Source organism: Pristiophorus japonicus, chromosome 9, assembly GCF_044704955.1.
Source record: "Pristiophorus japonicus isolate sPriJap1 chromosome 9, sPriJap1.hap1, whole genome shotgun sequence".
Classification (NCBI taxonomy): domain Eukaryota; kingdom Metazoa; phylum Chordata; class Chondrichthyes; family Pristiophoridae; genus Pristiophorus; species Pristiophorus japonicus.
Window position 1 is genome coordinate 22332343 of NC_091985.1, and position 19554 is coordinate 22351896.

At 42.7% G+C, this 19554-nt stretch overlaps 1 protein-coding gene across 2 annotated transcripts in view; it reads right to left on the reverse strand.

Annotated features, from left to right (window-relative positions):
• Nucleotides 1–1692: 1692 nt before the first annotated feature.
• phf10 (PHD finger protein 10) overlaps nt 1693–19554 on the reverse strand; it is a 36175-nt gene continuing 18313 nt past the window's right edge. For both annotated transcript variants that reach the window (XM_070889141.1, XM_070889140.1), the window contains exons 8-12: nt 18507–18663; nt 16574–16726; nt 10651–10759; nt 9240–9428; nt 1693–1951 (exon numbers count right to left, since the gene is read on the reverse strand). In XM_070889141.1, the coding sequence (XP_070745242.1) occupies nt 1866–1951; nt 9240–9428; nt 10651–10759; nt 16574–16726; nt 18507–18663 (694 nt within the window). In that variant the 3' untranslated portion in view covers nt 1693–1865. The remainder of the gene's footprint in view (nt 1952–9239; nt 9429–10650; nt 10760–16573; nt 16727–18506; nt 18664–19554) is intronic.

Sequence of the window (19554 nt, forward strand, 5' to 3'; positions counted from 1 at the left end):
GGTCTGTGGCTCTCGTATCGGACTGTTCAGTCATCAAAGAGCTTACTTTGGGAGTGAAAGCAAGTTTTCCTCGATTCCGAGGGACTGCCTATGATGACCTACATTGGCTTCCAGTTCAGCCACGCCTCGATTTTCATCCTTATTTTCAAATCCCTCCATGGCCTTGCAGCTCTCTATCTCTGTAATCTCCTCCAGCCCCACAACCACCCCCCCCCCCACCCCCCACCCTCCGCCCCCCGCCGCTCCAAGATATCTGCGCTCCTGAGCATCCCTGATTATAATCGCTCAACTATTGGTGGCCCTGTCTTCTGATGCCTAGGCCCCAAGCTCTGGAACTCCCTGCCTAAACCTCTCCACCTCTCTTTTCTCCTTCAAGACGCTCTTTAAATCCTACCTCTTTGACCAAGCTTTTGGTCACTTGTGCTAATTTCTACTTATGCGGCTCAGTGCCAAATTGTTTTATACCATAATACTCCTGTGAAGCGCCTTGGGATGTTTCACGACGTTAAAGGTGCTATATAAATACAAGTTGTTGTAAGTCTCTGAACCGTGACCTTCTGACTCTGAGGCGAGTGCTACCACTGAGACAAGTTGAAGATTTCCTCCAAACTGCACCAATTACAAAATTCATAACAAGCCAAGTAACATAGAACCCATAAGGTTTAACCAATCTCTGCTTAGATTCATACCATCCAGCCTCAAAGCCACATATCGGAGGGAGCTGCTGACTGCTCCCATCTGCTGAATGTATATGGGGGGGGGGGGGGGGTGGGGGGAGAAAGAGAAGGATTGGGCAGGGCCCAGGTCCGCCGCAGATTTATGCCTTTATTTGTTGTGACCTCCTCTCCCTCCATTCAATGCGCAGCACTGACTCGGATCTTGGCCAAGGTCTCCAGCGGGACATGTGGCTGGATTTTTGGGTCATTTAATGGCACTCCTGGCTCTTCTGGTGCTGGAATTTTCCACACTTACACGGATTGGAATCCCCTCCCCAGGGTCAGAGTTGGGGCAGGAAGAACACCCAAAGAGGAGAATTTGCTCCTATTAACAACAGTCCATCTACTTGCAACTCACACTTACATAGTGTCATGAAAGTAGCGAAACATCTAAAGGCATTTGACAAATGGGAGGAACAGGCAATGAGCAGAAGTTAAGACTTGAGGAAGGTGAGTGAAGAGGCTTTCGAAGATGGGGAAAGTAGTAAGTTCAAGAAGAAAGTTCGAGAATTGTATTCCTTTCAGTTTAGACGGTTAAGGTATTTAAAACAATAAAGGATTCGATAATGTAGATAGAGAGATATTATTTCCTCTGGTGGGGAATCAAGAACAAAGAGTCACCATTTTAAAATTAGAGCTCGACCATTCAGGAATGAAATCAGCAAGCCGAGCACATTTTCCACTAAAGGGTGTTAGAAATGTGGATCTCTCCCCAAAAGGCTGTGGATGCTGGAATAATTGGAGCTTTCAAGACTGCGATAAATAGATTTTTGTTAGGTAAGGGTATCGAGGGATATGGAGCAAAGGTGGGTAACTGGAGTGGAGGTGCAGATTAGCCATAATCTGATGGATTGGCGGAGCAGGCCCTAGCGACTGAATAGCCTACTATTCCTACTAAGGCAACTAAATCATCAGGTTGGCTGAAAAATCCACACAGCACAATGTCACCCAAAATAACTCCACACACTCGGCACCATTTCAGCCTGTCATTTTATTTGGTTCAAAATAATTTTTCCGTACAAATAATGTAAATGGTATTTATAAAACACATTGAGATAATGTAAGCACCTGCCATTCCTAGTCAAACATAGCTTTGATAGGGACTTTACTCTGGACAATCCTTCCTGGATTGGTTCTGGCCTCGTAGCTTTATCCCTCTTTGTTGCTTTTCCCTCTCCGTGTCCCTTTCTTAGTTGTGGAAGGAACATTTGCACAGCACTCGCAAATCCAACGACCTGAAACAGTTCAAAAGAATGTTACACTGGATAATGTTTAGAATCAAAACACGATACACGTACCCAGGAGCGCCCAGCAGCTCCACTGAACTGGGACTCAAAGGGGCCTGGTATAAATAAGATGTGGCAAACCAGCAGAGACTGGTCTGTGCCGGCCGGCTCTTGGTCGATTTTGCTTCCTTTCAAATTGCTCAATATCAATCCAGAGGTCAAGCAAAATAAGAGCTGAAACTTACACAAAGGGGGAGAAATTCACATCTTTTGTGCCTCAAATGACTTCTCGTCCGGGGCCACGAGGTCGCTACCGACTCCCGTGAAATTCTGCGCAAGTTGGCGGAGGCACTAACCAGTCGTGCCCCGGGCCAATGCGCCGGCGATGACGAAGTCATCACTGTGCGCAGCGACCCGTTTTCACCCCGGAGTGAAAATTCAGTAGTGCCCAGTGAGGCTGCCGCGGGCAATTCCCGCACCAGCTTCGCAGGTCGTGAACTGGGTTTCAGTCCGCTCGCCGGGCAGAAATTAAAGGGGAGGTGCGGTGCGCACTTTTTTTTTTAAAAAATGGGTGACTTACCGGTCGGGGCCTTGCCTTTTCCAATTCACGGGGCCCGTGCAGCCCTTCCCTTCTGTGTCAGGCTGCTGCCACGGTACCCTGCTCCCCAGTGGTGAAGTGTTGGCCCTTTCTCGGCAGCGTGCCCTCCGCTTTAACGGAAGGGGAAGGCCCTGTGCTCTTGCTAGCGCTGGAAAATTCCCACGATTAGCGCCCCAGTCCCACACCCGAGAGGAAGTGGAGCGCACAACATTGCGGTCCACTTCCTCTCAGGGATGGTAACCCCAATTTTGCGGCCGGGGCGGGACCTCTGCGCCGGGTGCAGGAAGTCTCGCCTCGCAGTGGTTACTGCCCCAACATGTCAAACTTTTCATTGAAAGCTTTTATATCTAGGCATGTGTAGCACAAAGTTAATACACATTTACATTTCTGCAGGACCAGATTAGTGTCAAAAATCAAACTGTAAAGAGGTATTTTCCAAATATATGATTTTTACTCAAGTAGAAAGTACTCTAACATAGAAACATAGAAAATAGGTGCAGGAGTAGGCCATTCGGCCCTTCGAGCCTGCACCACCATTCAATAAGATCATGGCTGATCATTCCTTCAGTACCCCTTTCCTGCTTTTTCTCTACACCCCTTATTCCCTTAGCCGTAAGAGCCACATCTAACTCCCTCTTGAATATATTCACCAAACTGGCATCAACAACTCTCTGCGGTAGAGAATTCCACAGGTTAACAACTCTAAGTGAAAAAGTTTCTCCTCATCTCAGTCCTAAATGGCCTACCCCTTATCCTTAGGCTGTGACCCCTGGTTCTGGACTTCCCCAACATTGGGAACATTCTTCCTGCACCTAACCTGTCCAGTCCCGTCAGAATTTTCTATGTTTCTATGAGAGCCCCTCTCATTCTTCTAAACTCCAGTGAATACAGGCCCAGTGGATCCAGTCTCTCCTCATAGGTCAGTCCAGCCATCTCGGGAATCAGTCTGGTGAACCTTTGCTGCACTCCCTCAATAGCAAGAACGTCCTTCCTCAGATTAGGAGACCAAAACTGAACATAATATTCTAGATGAGACCTCACCAAGGCCCTTTCCAACTGCAGTTAGACCTCCCTGCTCCTATATTCAAATCCCCTAGCTATGAAGGCCAACATGCCATTTGCCTTCTTCACCGCCTGCTGAACCTGCATGCCAACTTTCAATGACTGTTGTACCATGACACCCAGGTCTCGTTGCACCTCCCTTTTTCCTAATCTGCTGCCATTCAGAGAATATTCTGCCACCAAAGTAGATAAGCTCACATTTATCCACATTATACTGCATCTTTATTATTAAAAAGCCCACCAGTTTGATTTGTGTGTGTGGCTTACATGTGAATTAATGTAGCACTAACAACACACCATAATGCAAGATAATTACTGCATGGTCAGGTAGAAGCTTAAAATCGATAGGATACGGCCTGCTCAGGTTAACGTTAAAGCTCCCTCAACGCTATTTGAAGAGGAGCAATAAGTTTTTCCAGCATCGTGATTAGCATTCCTCTCTAGGGCCCCAAGATCTGGAATTCCCTCCCTAAGCCTCTCTACCCCTCTCTCCTCCTTGAAGATACTCCTTAAAACCTATCTCTTCGAACAAGCTTTTTGGTCACCTGTCCCAATATCTCCTTATCTGGATCGGTGTCAAAGTTTGTCTCATAACCCTCCTGTGAAGCACCTTGGGATGCTTCACTACATTAAAGGCGCTATGTAAATGCAAGTTGTTGTAATGCAACTTGTGCTACATAAACAAAAATGTATAATCAATATTCTTCCAAGGCCTCCAGACAGAATGTCAGGAATCAGCGTGAGGGTAGGGAGAATGCCACCAGAGCTGCCTAAAATACAACAGGAGATTTCTCTGCATTCACTAGCAATCATCATCCTGTAATGTTTCAACTATTTGTTGTAATCTGTCTCCTGGGATTCCTGTGTATTGCCTCTGACAATCCAATCCCTTATGGGAGAATTAATGGAGTTTAGCTAGAATGTGGCCCACAGTGAAGTAGCCCGGTGACTCTCTCATGTGATGGCCACGAGGGTAAGGTATCCATGGAATGTTTCCCCAGCAGGGCGTCTCTCACACCATCTTTCTCTGAGGAAGGGGCAATGGGCTCACAATATTTTACTAACCGTTTTCCTGGTCCTAAAAATGCACAAAATTTATACTATTTGAGTTAGAGGGGAAGGATTTCCAGCTAGTCCATATTCCCCAAATTGAAAGCTTTAAAAGCATTCCAGCAAACATAGAAACATAGAAAATAGGTGCAGGAGTAGGCCATTCGGCCCTTCGAGCCTGCACCACCATTCAATATCATGGCTGATCATTCCCTCAGTACCCCTTTCCTGCTTTCTCTCCATACCCCTTGATCCCCTTAGCCGTAAGGGCCATATCTAACTCCCTCTTGAATATATCCAATGAACTGGCATCAACAGTTCTCTGTGGCAGGGAATTCCACAGATTAACAACTCTGAGTGAAGTTTCTCCTTATCTCAGTCCTAAATGGCCTACCCCTTATCCGAAGACTGTGTCCCCTGGTTCTGGACTTCCCCAACATCGGGAACAGCGAAGGTTCACCAGACTGATTCCGGGATGGCGGGACTGACATATCAAGAAAGACTGGATCAACGGAGCTTGTATTCACTGGAGTTCAAAAGAATGAGAGGGGATCTCATAGAAACGTTTAAAATTCTGACGGGTTTAGACAGGTTAGATGCAGGAAGAATGTTCGAAGGGCCGAATGGCCTACTCCTGCACCTATTTTCTATGTTTCTACCCGCATCTAACCTGTCCCGTCCTGTCAGAATCTTCTATGAGATCCCCTCTCATCCTTCTAAACTTCAATGTATAAAGGCCCAGTTGATCCAGTCTCTCCTCATATGTCAGTTCTGTCATCCCAGGAATCAGTTTGGTGAACCTTCGCTGCACTCCCTCAATAGCAAGAACGTCCTTCCTCAGATTAGGAGACCAAAACTGAACACAATATTCCAGGTGAGGCCTCACCAAGGCCCTGTACAACTGCATTTAGACCTCCCTGCTCCGATACTCAAATCCCCTAGCTATGAAGGCCAACATACCATTTGCCTACTTCACCGCCTGCTGTACCTGCATGCCCACTTTCAATGACTGATGAACCATGACACCCAGGTCTCGTTGCACCTCCCCTTTTCCTAATCTGCCGCCATTCAGATAATATTCCGTCTTTGCGTTTTTGTCCCCAATGTGGATAACCTCACATTTATCCACATTATACTGCATCTGCCATGCATTTGCCCACTCACCTAACCTGTCCAAGTCACCCTGCAGCCTCCTAGCATCCCCCTCACAGCTCACACCGCCACCCAGTTTAGTGTCATCTGCAAACTTGGAGATATTACACTCAATTCCTTCATCCAAATTATTGATGTATATTGTAACGAGCTGGGGTCCCAGCACTGAGCCCTGCAGCACTCCACTAGTCACTGCCTGCCATTCTGAAAAGGACCCGTTTATCCCGACTCTCTGCTTCCTGTCTGCCAACCAGTTCTCTATCCACGTCAGTATATTACCCCCAATACCATGTGCTTTGATTTTGCACACCAATCTCTTGTGTGGGACCTTGTCAAAAGCCTTTTGAAATTCCAAATACACCACATCCACTGGTTCTCCCTTGTCCACACTACTAGTTTCATCCTCAAAAAATTCCAGAAGATTTGTCAAGCATGATTTCCCCTTCATAAATACATGCTGACTTGGACCGATCCTGTCACTGCTTTCCAAATGCGCTCTTACCTCCTTAATAATTCCAACATTTTCCCCACCACTGATGTCAGGCTAACCGGTCTATAATTACCCGCTTTCTCTCTCCCTCCCTTTTTAAAAGTGGTGGTACATTAGCTACCCTCCAGTCCATAGGAACTGATCCAGAAAATGATCACCAAAGGCAGCTGCAGAACAGGCATTTTTTGTCTGACTGCGAGATGCTACGATCTCAATAAATTAAAGCAGCGAACTCTCGGGAGTTTTCGTTATTGTCAAAAAGAAATAGCCACGAGGATGTCTTCTAAACTTATTCTTACAAAAAAGCAGATTTCCTTCAACAAATGGGATAGAGTCTGATAACAGAAAATAAATGGTACACTTACGGAATATCTAAAAGCATTGTTACTTTGCCAAGAAGATAGTTGTTGCAGCCATTGAGTCAGGTGGCTGGTCTACATCTCCAAGAAAGAATCCAGAACTTATAAAACACTTTTGTTTGGCAAAACTCTTAAGCATCAATTTACTGATATGACAAATCAATGTGCAGAGACAAAAGGATTCAATTAGCTTAATAATTCAGATTCTGACAAAAAGAACTTATTAAGACAACTCATGAAATTCAAGTAACGAGGCCACCAGTTAGTAGTTAGTGATGGCAGCGTGTATTTGCAACACCACAAGTTCCGATTGGTCCCTTTGGATGACAAGATCAGATTTCTGATTGGTATTGCGCCACTGCAGCGAGTGCACAGTACCAAACAGGCGTGCATGCGCAGAAAAACACGGTGCAAATAATCACTCCATTTCGTGACACATAACTCTGATCATTCAGCTGCGCATGCGAGATCAGATCCTATTTTATGTTACTTTTACAAAGTGCATTTTACATGTTTTTTTTCTGATTTGTGGATGATTTGCTGCTTTTGGCTGTGCATTATTTCCCCCACTGCACTGTAGGTACGTGACCCCTGTATAACAACTTCTTATAACAACTTGCATTTATATAGCACCTTTAACAAGTCCTAAGGCGCTTAATTCAAAGTAACTGATAATTGAGTTTTTAAAAGCACTAAACTCCCACTTTGCAGCATTACTTACATTGCTTAATTAAAATAATTGGCTAATTCAAATCTTTCAGAGCACAAAATAGCAATTATCAGGACGAGACTAATTATATATTGTGTATTTCACTATACAACGCTGCTGTTATTATAAAACTATTCTACAACTCACTATGAACAATATTCTGGAGAACAAGCAATGTAAAAAGAATTTAAGGCAAATTCATCTCTCTAGGTTAACAATCTCACCCATCAGAGTTTCTGGCCATATGAATATTCACGATTTGTATAGTTGGCAGTAATCTTTCAGCAGCAACAGGTGTTGCAGACTGTGGGCCCAAGTTTCGAGCCGCGCCTAGAATGGCGCAGTCCCGACCTGGACGCCTGTTTTTCGCGCCACAAAGTGTGCCTAAAAAAAACCTCCATATTCTCCACCTCCCTGCAGGTCCTCTGGCCCTCAGCGCAGCGCAGCAGGAGCTGTAGGGGGCGGAGCCAGGTCCCTGCGCTGAAAACAGTGCCGGGACCTCTGCACATGCGCGCTACAGTGGGCACGCAAGTGCAGTAGCTCCAGGCGCCCGAAACTGTGTGGGAGGGGCCCGAAGCACGCAGCCCCTAGCCCTGGCCGAATGGCCTCACTGGGGCTGCGTGAATAAGGCTCCTCCCACGGCCAGCTCCTGCTTCCTCCCGACCCGACTCGACTCCCGCTTCCCGCCCTCCGCCCCCGGACCGGACCCGACACCCGCTTCCCCACCCCCCCGCCCCCGGACCGGACCCGACACCCGCTCCCCCACCCCCGGACCGGACCAGACACCCGCTCTCCCCCCCCCGCCTCCGGACTGGATCCGACCTGACCTCCCTCCCCCCCGACCTGACCTCCCTCTCCCTCCCTCCCCCCGACCCGAACCGACCTCCCTCCCATCACCCCCCCGACCCGACCCAACGCCACCTCCCTGTAAATCTGGTGCTGGGGACGGGCCCTGCCCGAAGTCTCGGGCTCGGCCCGTTCAGCCTCCCCTCCCCTTCTCCTTCCCCCCCACCCCCCCCCCAATCTCCTTCCCCCCCCACCCCCCCCCCAATCTCCTTCCCCCCCCACCCCCCCAATCTCCTTCTCTCCCCCCCCCCCCCCAATCTCCTTTCCCCCCCCCAAATCTCCTTTCCCCCCCCAAATCTCCTTCCCCCCCATCTCCTTCCCCCCCCCCTCCCCCTTCTCCCCCATCCCTCCCCCCCCTCTCTCCCTCCCCTCTCTGTCAGAAACACAGACACTGACAGACAGAGAATGAGAGACACACAGACAGACAGAGAGATAGAGACACTGACAGAGACACACTGAGGGGGGCATCCCAGCATGCTGTTGGAGGGCTCCCGCTGCTGCAGTCGGCAAGTAGAAAATGTTTTATTTATTGATTTAAAAAAATACATATTTCTTATTAATTTTTTTTGATTGATTTATTGGTTGATTTATTGATGTATTTATCATTTATTATTGATGATGGCTCTTTATTTGTAAAACTGAAGTGCTTAATGTTTGTAAACTTCCCTTTAAACCCCCCCCCCGCCCCCACCATTCCCTACGCCTGATTTGTAACCTACGGCTGATTTTCTAGATAGACAAGGTTTTTTCGAGCGTACAAAAATCTTCACTTACTCCATTCTAAGTTAGTTTGGAGTAAGTTTTCACTCACGAAACTTTGAAATCAGGCGTAAGTGGCCGGACACACCCCCTTTTGAAAAAAAAATTCTGTTCCAAAGTGAAACTGTTCTAATTGACTAGAACTGGAGCAAACTAAATGACGAGAATTCTGATTTCTAAGATACTCCGTTCTACACCAGTTGCTCCTAAAAATCAGGAGCAAATCATGTGGAAACTTGGGGCCTGTGTTCCCAAATGCAAATGAAGATTACCTGAGGGGATGGCAGCGACCCCTACGCAGAAGGTGTGATACCCGCGGTCACACTGATCACAGAACATCATCTCTTCCTCGTGGTGTGGCTGGCCACACACTATACACGTCTTGCATTCCATACACTGCCACGGGTAGGTTTTTATTACAGCCACTAACTCCGAAAACATATCCAAGCAGGATGGATGACCTATGGAAAGAATTGGCACATTATCCACTCAGAAAGTAGGCATTTCATTTGTTTTTTAAATCAGTGGGCAAGTTACTTTTAATAAGAATCACCAAATTGTGATGATTCTACAGAGCAATAGCAAATTGTACTTGGGCTGGTTACAACTATCAGTGAAATGCATATTGTTCCTCTCCACCCAGCAATTAAAAAAATGTATATAGAATTTAGGGCACAAAAACAGGCCATTCAACCCAAAAGGTCCATGCCAGTGTTTATGCCTCAAACGAGCCTCCTCCCACCCTACTTCATCTCATCCTATCAACGCATCTTACTATTCCTTTTCCCCTCATATTTATATAGTTTCCCCTTTAATGCATCTATGCTATTCGCCTCAACCACTCTCTGTGGTAGCAAGTCCCACATTCTAACCACTCTCTAGGTAACGAAGTTTCGCCTGAATTCTTTATTGGATTTATTAGTGACAATCTCTGACGAAAGGTCATCGACCTGAAACGTTAACTCTGTTTCTCTCGCCACAGATGCTGTGTGACCTGCTGAGTGTTTCCAGCATCCGCAGTATTTTACTTTGGTGCTTTTATATTTATGGCTTCGAGTTTTGGGCTCTCTTCCGAAGTGGAAACATCTTCTCTACGTCTACCCTATCAAACCCCTTAATAATATTAAAGACCTCCATCAGGTCACCTCTCAGTCTTCTCCTTTCTAGAGGAGAGTCCCAGCCTGTTCAGTCTTTCCTGATAGTGGTACCCTCTTAGTTCTGGTCTCATCCTTGTAAATCTTTTTTGCACTTTCTCCAGTGCTTCTATATTCTTTTTGTAATTTGGCGACTAGAACTGTGGTCAGTTAAGTGTGGTTCAACTAATTTAGCGTCAAGAATGCTGAAGAAATTTTCTTTTAGAAGGTTCTACAACATTTTTAGTACAAAGTAATTTTCTAATATATATATATAAAAAAAATTAACGCAGTTTAATCCTTAGCCTGTTAAAGTGTTACTCTCTCACATAATTCACCCCATATTCTACAGGCAAAAAGATATTTGCATTACATAACTGAATAATTCATCACGTAATAATTTGAGGTGCCACATTTCTGTAGCCGCATTGCCATCTTACTATAGTGTTATCCAGTTCATGGTCACGGTCATTTGCAGGGCAGAAGAAACTACACGAGATGTTACACACGAGGTCGAATGGTTTTAACCGGCTGACTTTAGCCAACTTACCACTGTTGTCGCACTGGGAGCAGTGTATGAGTGCCTCAGGTTTGCTTTTCTTGTTGGATTCTCTACCCTTTAGACAAATCCCACATATTGCATTTGGAATGATCTTAGGCTGGAAGGGCAATAGTTAGAACAGCACTGTAAAAATCATGTCAGCGGAACCTAGCAGTCCAGAATACAGAGTAAGGGCTCAGCAGGAGCAAAGAGAAGCCTGGTTTTAAAAGATTTGCTTTCTTGTGGATGCAAAAATACAAACAAACCAGCTATTTTGTTTAAAATCAGTGGATCTACCTTAAATATTATAATAATTATACTACACAGAAAAAGCATTTAAAACATCGATGGGGCTTAATAGAGCATGCATATATGATATAAAAAGCATAAAATACATAAATCCTGACCAAAAAAAAAATCCATGAAAGACTATGCAAAATAAACTATTTTGAAAGCAGACCACTATTAATTAAATATTGAGAGAGAGGGACCTTTACAATGAACAGTAATCAGGGAATCGGATAATGTACTCAAATATGGAATTAGTACTAAAGGTTTAGAAAATTTTGGAACATATTAAAACTAAAGTCATACGCTTGGAAGCACTTTATTCCCATACTACCATTTTCTAAACCATTGAGTAGTAGCTTATATGTACATCCACACATACGTGTATATATAATAAAAAATCTTGCATCTAGCACATCTCTAAATCACATTTCAGAGCATCCAAAGTATTACAAAAACAAAAAAGTAGTCATTCCTGACTTTTTTTCCCCTGCCGGGAGCCTGAAATTTACAAGCACCTGCTATTTGGCAAACTTTCCTCAGCAACAGCAATTAACTTCAAGCTGTGCCTATTTATAGCAAATTGATCTTGTGGTTTTAAAGGGGGAGGGGAGAAGAGACAGGCAAGGTTAAACATAGGCTACGCGTTATGTGGTATAACGCTCCCATTATAAAACAGCGCACCATCCAACCTATCGCGAACATCGTCTCTAGAGAGCCACTAATATTTGAATAACTTGATAAATAACAGTAGGTTTATTGCCCTGCCCTTCTCCTGAAATAAATTGAACTACATTACAGATATTCCTATGCCAGAATAGCAGAAAGACCAACATGATAAATTTTTACTAAGAAAATAAATATTCCTCCATAGGTTGTTCCATTCTTAATTCCAGAACATTCAAGATGGAAAGATGTTAAAGCCGGTTGCCTGTATTGAAAATCTATAAAGAAAAATTATATTTTTTATATTTAAAAAAAAAACTCAATTAAGCAGAAGTATATAAAAGGATACAGAAAACAGAAGGCATTAACCTAGTTCCACAAAATATCCCCAGTTAAATCACAGAATTTGTATTGAATAAATGCGCCGTACAAATTCATGTTCTAGTCCCCTGACAGTGCTGCTGTCATCTCAGCATTTAATGTATAATTGTCCAAAAGAATCGATTCGGGGCTGTTCAAGCAGTTTATGCAAGCCATACTGGAATACTGTTCATTTTCTGAAAGATGACAGAGGCACTCTTAAAATCGACTTAATGTTTTATTAATAAAAAGTCGTTCAGAAGATAAAAGTTTACATGAAAAATTTGGTAACAAGTATTTAAGTACTTTTTAAAACTGAGGCTGCAGAACTGAAAGATCTTAAATATCACACTATAAAATAGCTTCAAAAACAATGAAACATCTTACTATTTTTTTTTTTAAACAGTGCTGAGATTACTCATCTACATTTCTTTTTACAGAAAACTAACGTAAAACTATCGATTGAACATCAAAACATTGCAAGATTCACTTTACTGATACCTAGAGCGCTAGCCCCCAGCAAAATTAGAAACACAGGTCAGGTTCAGATTGGTTACAACCCTCTTCCGTTTTACTGTTTCTCCGCAAGTTCTGCTACTCTAGGAGAAACTACGCACCATCCACTCAATAAATTACGATCATTCTACAACTATCAACACAGCCGAGAACAGCTACCTATGTGGAAAAAGTGCTCATATGCACAGGATGCAAGATATTAAAGTAAACTGTATCCAAGTTGGTTATTTAGCAGGTTAAAAAAAGTGCAGTTTGATGGATGACCATGAATAATGCTGGAACCTTACTTTGTGTCTATATTAAAAAAAATGTAATGTCATGTTCTTGTCTCATCAGCAACTTAATAATACTGCAGTTACAATGGCCAAGAACTATATACTAATGCTGTACAAGTTAAATGTACATTATGTCGCACTGGGGCTTGATGCGTAAATGCAGCCAATGTTTTTCAGCCCCGTCTGTCAAAGCTCAACAAGAAAGAGCAGGAGAATTTATTCATTTGCCCTCAGTTCAGGACTTGCACACTTACAGTTCAAGAATTGTCCCACCCGAGGTTAAAGTGGGCCAGAATAGTCTGCAATGCAAGCTCGGCTCTTTGACCACCTGAGCTCCAATACGCCACCTCCCAGCGGATTCCCCGGCTGCTGTTCCTGTTTCCCACTCTCCTCCCAGCTTCTCCACACTCTCGGGGACCCCCTTCCATCCCACGTGGTTACTGTGCTGGGCAACTACTTCAAGGGAGATATCTGGGCATTCGCCAATATGTTAATAGATACAAGGCCAGATTTAAAAATAATATACAACTGTTAAGTGGAGAAGAATCTTACAGCATAGAAGGAGGCCACTCAGCCCATCGTGCCGGTGTTGGCTCTTTTGAGAAGAGCTATCCAATTAGTCTCAGTCTCTTGCTCTTTCCCCATAGCCCAGATGAACTCCAGACTGAATCTGTTTGCTGTTGGGGGATAGGTTTAAAATCATCAAATGCTTAAAAAAAAAGTGAAAGCTTCCTCTCCCCAACAACAAAGAGAGATTGTAACACCATGACACCTAAAGCCTGGATTGAACATTATACTTGTTATTAAAGGATTTAGAAGAAAACGGAGGATCTTCAAAAAAAATTAACTTTGGTTTCCTCCAGCAAGAAGGAACTTGGGTTAAGTAAAAAATAGCTACTATACTTCAAAATGTTGTTTATAATGTCATCATAAAAGGTACCATCATCATGGTAATCCTTGGTCACTCTTTGGCCAAAAGAGGAAAAGAAACATCAAAGTTTAGTACATTTAAAAAAAAAAGAAGATCCTGCTCCAACAAATCATTTCTCCACCTGGAGCGCTAAACTTCAGATCTCAAACAGCCTCCAACACTAATTCACATTTCAAATGTCCTACTCTGCAGGGGGCACTTAAGGCTTAAATGCAGCATATGTGGGGAAAACAAGAAAGCCAAATTCAGGCGTAATTTTCAGCCAATGTTACACTCCGATTTAAGAAGGACAAAACGTCCATGTCAGACTGAGAAAGGTGCCAGTAGCAAATTAGTTGGCTTGAAATTGTGCTGTGCGGTATTAGTGGCAATGAAAATTCACACACTGGAATGAAATTGCTGTGCAAATCACGACTACTCATTACGAATACTGCATGGCGCCAGTTCAACAGAGCTGTCTTTTTGTCACAGTCCGAATCAGGAAGTTCCAATTCCAAGGCAATTTGGTAACTGAAGGTTATCGCCTTTCCTTGTACATAGAGTTGATGCAAAGTGATTTTCTACATGGAACTCAGAAGAAAAAGCAATAAAGCAATGTGTTGGGCTCAAAATCAAGCAGTGAACACATTTGTGACAGAGCTAACTGCTCAATTGGACCCAAGCTAAGAATCAAAATCATAAACAACCTATTAGCAAGTCAACTATTACTAAGGAGAATGTAGTTGTCCTTTTGCCCAATTTTACTAATTTATCTGTCGCCAAGCATCTCAGGATAGGCAGAGCAAATATATAAAAGCATCTAATTAAAACTTACAAAATAAAGGCTTAAGCACTAAAAAAACATAATATTTCACAGTGAACTTAATAGGAAACATTCATAAGCTTAATAAATTAGACCATCTTAACTGCTTGGTGAAAAGAAATTCTCCCAAGTACACAATGATCATATTTAACAGAATACTTTTACTCCTCTTCAAAAGGAATAGCAAGCATGCAGCTCAATTCTTGTGCCAAATGCAAACAAAACAGTTTTTGGCAAAAATGCAAATGTCTGAATTTTCCCACCTCCTCACCTTGCCTTCTTCGTGCATGAAAATGTTGACTAATTCTGCATTCATAGGCAATTTGGTAATTGAAGATCATTGATTGGGATAGAGAAGGCGCCACAAGCCACAGTCACCCACCCAAGGATCATGGTTAGAATCCCTGGCTGATGTTCCCATCCCCAGCCTGGGCTGCTGAGGCCAGTTCCAGCAGCCCAACTATGACCTCTGTTCAGATCAGTTAATTCAGCACAGACAAATGATCAAACATAGGACCATCTGGGGGGGTCTGTATGGCTCACAGGTCAATGCCATAACCAGCTGAAATATGGAGGAGCATCTAAATTTAAAATAATAGGCAGAATACGCACTGCCAGATTAAATACTTTTTCTAAAATTGAGTTATGTTACTGGAGCTTGTTGTAATACATGTACTTTTTTGATAATCCACTGCCAATTATCACTCAATAAACTTGCACAAATTGCTGATGTTCACCTTGACATCACCAAAAGAAAAGTACATGGAAGATAGTTTCAGGGAGTAACCTCACCCTGGGCTGCAGATGATGGCTATAAACCACAAGAGCATCTGAATCCAACAATGAGGTTATTGTCAGGTAATCACTCCCGGGCATCCATTCATTATTTTCCATTTTATTTTCAACCCTCGATACACTTAAAATATAACAAAACGCACTGAAGCAGCGTTGAATACTGATACGAACAAACTGAAGTGTTTGGCAACTTACTTCATTTTAAAATAATTTAAGGCCTACGGAATAAATACCCTGCACAGATTTAATTATTCCCCCCTCCCCACACCGCCCAGCTAATATAGAACTAGCCACAATGGAGTCCAGCCTCCGGTAAAGCTCTCACACACTTCACCCTAACTTTCCATACTAAACCTGGTCTGAAACATACAATTAAACATACAACTAAAACTGACCTCAGACAACAAACAACAGTTAAAAGTTCAGAAGTAATCCATTCCTTACTTACAAAGAGCTACATAACAACTACAATGCGCCATTCTCCCCCGAAAACATCATACCTGAGCAGTAATGATTCAACAGTATGGTTTTAGTGGAACACAAATTATTTTTGGTTAAGAGGCAAAATTGAGTGGTAAAACCACTATTGGTTGGCCACCTACACAAGTTGCCTTGTTAGAGTTTACAGCCATTGGATTATATAGTGCCGACTTGTATTAGTTTTAGTCAAAGTGTCAGTCAATCTCAATCCTATAATCTGGAGACTCCCATAGTCCAAGGACTGTCATTTCACTCTGAAGCAAATTATTCTAAATAAGCTATACACTTGTGTAAAACACAACGCTGGCCTAAAACTGCCGAAGGCAAATATTGAAACCAGGAAAAAAAAATACAATACTGCCAGTCTACATGGCAATATAAAAAGTAAAAACACGGAAATGCATTTCAAAAATTAGTGTGTCAAAAATACAACTTTGACCATTTATATAAAGTACCCTCTTTTAGCAATAGAATCATTAGAATCTAACAACAATAAAATTAGTAATTAAATGTGTCATGTAGTACAGATGTGTACTAAGAGAGCAGCAGCTTTAGCAGAGAGGGAATAGCAAGCCCCAGAGGGGACAAAATGTAAGCCCAATACAATTCCAAGAGGAAAAAGAATCCAGGTAGCTTCACCAGCAAGTCTCAGGTGGAATGAAACAGGGCAAGATAAAGAAGCAGAGGGCGAGAAACAACAGGAGATGCATTAGTGGACTGTGGCTAGTACAGGCTGACCAGTTCTACCCAGTACAACAAAAGGAAATAATCAGGGAGAGGTTCATCAGAAAGGAAGTCTCAGGGGCTTTTATCTTCTACCTTGTACCCAGTAACTGATTTGGGTGTCACACTGCGTTTTGCATCTTTCCATGGCCGTGTTCCTTTTTCTTTTGGTGTCTGCTTCCCCTGCGAGGAATCGTCTTGATGTTCAATGGGACTTTCACCATCGGTCGTGCTCCCGGAAGAGGTATCCTGTAACAAAATGGAATAACCCGCTGGGTGCCAAATCTGGAGAGGATTTAACATATCTGTCCTCACTCAACTGAACCAAAAGTGACAAAGTAGAAACAACACCACCATGAGTTGATAGGTGATTTGGGAAAAATCATTCAAATGCAATACAATGCAATGAGAAGAGAAACACAGACAGGTGTGGAAATGTCTTCGGAAACTGAGAAACTATTGACGTGAAATTTACTCAAAGCTAGTTTTCTCTGCCAGAATGTTTGTTAAGAACCTAAAATTCAAGAAATAGCAGTCCTCTTCCAATAGCCCTCAACAAGGGGTTACAACCTTAAAATTATAGCTAGGCCATTCAGGGGTTATGTCAGGAAGCACTTCTTTACAGAAAGGATAGTGGAAATCTGGAACTCCAAAAGCTGTTGAGGCTGGGGGGAGGGGGGTCAATTAAAAATGTCAAAACTGAGACCGATAGATTTTTGTTAAGTATTAAGAGCCCACTCCTGTTCCTATATTTGCAGTTGAAAGCAGTGATTTCTGTACTAAAAACCAAATTTTTTGACAAAGTACACTGTTAATATTTACACTGCAGCGTAGATTTTGAGCACTTAAAAGATATTGGTTAAATTGCTAAGAAAACTTAGAATTTCACAATGCAGCCAATTTTAAATGTAACCCACTGATCGATGAAAATTAGTCCTGTATCAAATTTAGGGGAAAAAAGAAAGATTTATGATAACACTTCAAATGATTTATACATGCAAACATAAAGTAGTACTCCCACCCACTTACATACATTTTGAGAAGCTAAAAATTGTCTGGTAGGAGAGAATCATTCGCAAGTTTGTCTTCACAAACATAATTCACGTTACTATTTAAAGTCATACAAGAACATACCCAGGCAGTTCTCAAGATGCCCAGAGATTTCATAGCCTAAATAATGACTTTTGTTTGTGTACCAAGGAGGTGAAGGTTCAGACCAGGACAGAATGATGGTTTTCAAAAGGAGCTATGTGCTTCATGTTCCTGGAAGTTTAAGAAAATGCAATCAAGTAGTTTACATAAGCACCATGGGCAGATACATAGGTGGATACCAGCTCATCAGCTTTCAAAAGGCTAGAAATATCCGATCTAATGATTGATCAAAAAGTGACTCAAAATGTGTCAATGAGACGTTACCTTTAATGAGGTACCTTTAAAATTACAAACTGACTCAACTTAGAGCAAGCCCATTTAATAGGAAATCCTTGTCTGATGGGACCAAGTCACCTGAAGTTTATTTAAAATCGGAGGATGATTCTTTTATGAAAGGGGGAGTCACAGCTTCAAATAATGAATGTTGAATAGATGAGAAAACACCTCCACTGTCTGAGCACGAGCGCGAAATTAATTCTGAACATTAAAAATGGGTTTAAAATGTAAGTTTTCCACTTACTAGGCCGCTGCCATTAACTGTAGCAAGAACCTCGTTGGCAGCGTTACCGTGCGAGGTTCTGACGTCACATCACCGGCTGCTGGAAGTTGTGTGCAGATGTAATGATAATATAAATTATTCCTAATGGTTAGATACCAGCAGTAACAGCATTATTCTATACACTTAACCAAAGTACACGCTTAGCAGAAGTAGACTGTATCGGACTACAATGAAATTTGTCTTTGTTTCGGACCTTTTTAAAAAAAAAAATCCATTTATACAAAATACTCATTAGTGCAGAATAGACTGGACTTGTTACAATTTACACAGTGATACAGACTGAAATATAGACAGGTTTCTGTTCGGCTACTTCCTTACCGAAAAGCCTTTGTCTTCTTTCCGCTCATCTTCACCTCGTCCATCTTCTGCATCATCAGAATCACCATCACTGTCGGGTGCTGGCAATTCTGGGTCCAGAGGAGGCTCATACAAGGCAGTGTTTACAGGCAGGTAGCGCAGTTCATTGGGCGAGTACCTAGGTAGATAGATAACATTACAATGGTGTTTAATTAACGTTCAACCCTTTGTGTACATTTCAATTTCATTGTTGTTTCACCTCCTTGCCCAATGAAATTTTAACTTTGGGTATAAATCAGACAAATAAAAATTGCATAAATGCTGCAAGTTGTCAGAAAAGCTCTCTTGGGTCTGAATCTCATTTGCTTCTCAGTATTAGAATTGCAAAATTTAGACTGTTACTGTGCTTCCTAAATTAACTAGAGCACAGGATCTTAATCCCGGTTTCCCTTGGTGGTAGAGCTTCTAGTCTCTTTGGCCCTGCTCTCTGGAACTTCCACTGCCTCTCTTTCTCTCCAAATTTAAAAACTGCTCAAAACCCAACTTTCGACAGATTTTGGTCACACTTTGTAACCTCTCACATGGCTCGGCATTTGGTCACCTAACTATTCCATTGGGGGCAATATATTAGCATGTATAGAGGATTGGCTAACTAACACAAATCAGAGAGTCAGGATAAATGGGTCATGTTCCGGTTGGAAAACTGTAACTAGTGGGGCACCACAGGGATCAGTGCTGGGCCTCAGCTATTTACAATTTATATTAATGACTTGGATGAAGAGACAGAGTGTAATATAGCCTCGTTTGCTGATGATACAAACATAGGTGGGAAAGCACGTTGAGGAGAATGCAAAAAATCTACAAAGGGATATAGACAGTCTCAGTGAGTGGGCAAACATTTGGCAGATAGAGTATAATGAGAGAAAATGTGAGGTTGTCCACTTTGGAAGGAAAAATAAACAAGCTAATTATTATTTAAATGGGGGAAGAGATTACAAAATGCTGTGGTACAGAGGGATCTGGGGGTGCTTGTGCATGAAACACAAAAAGTTGGCATGCAGGTACAGCA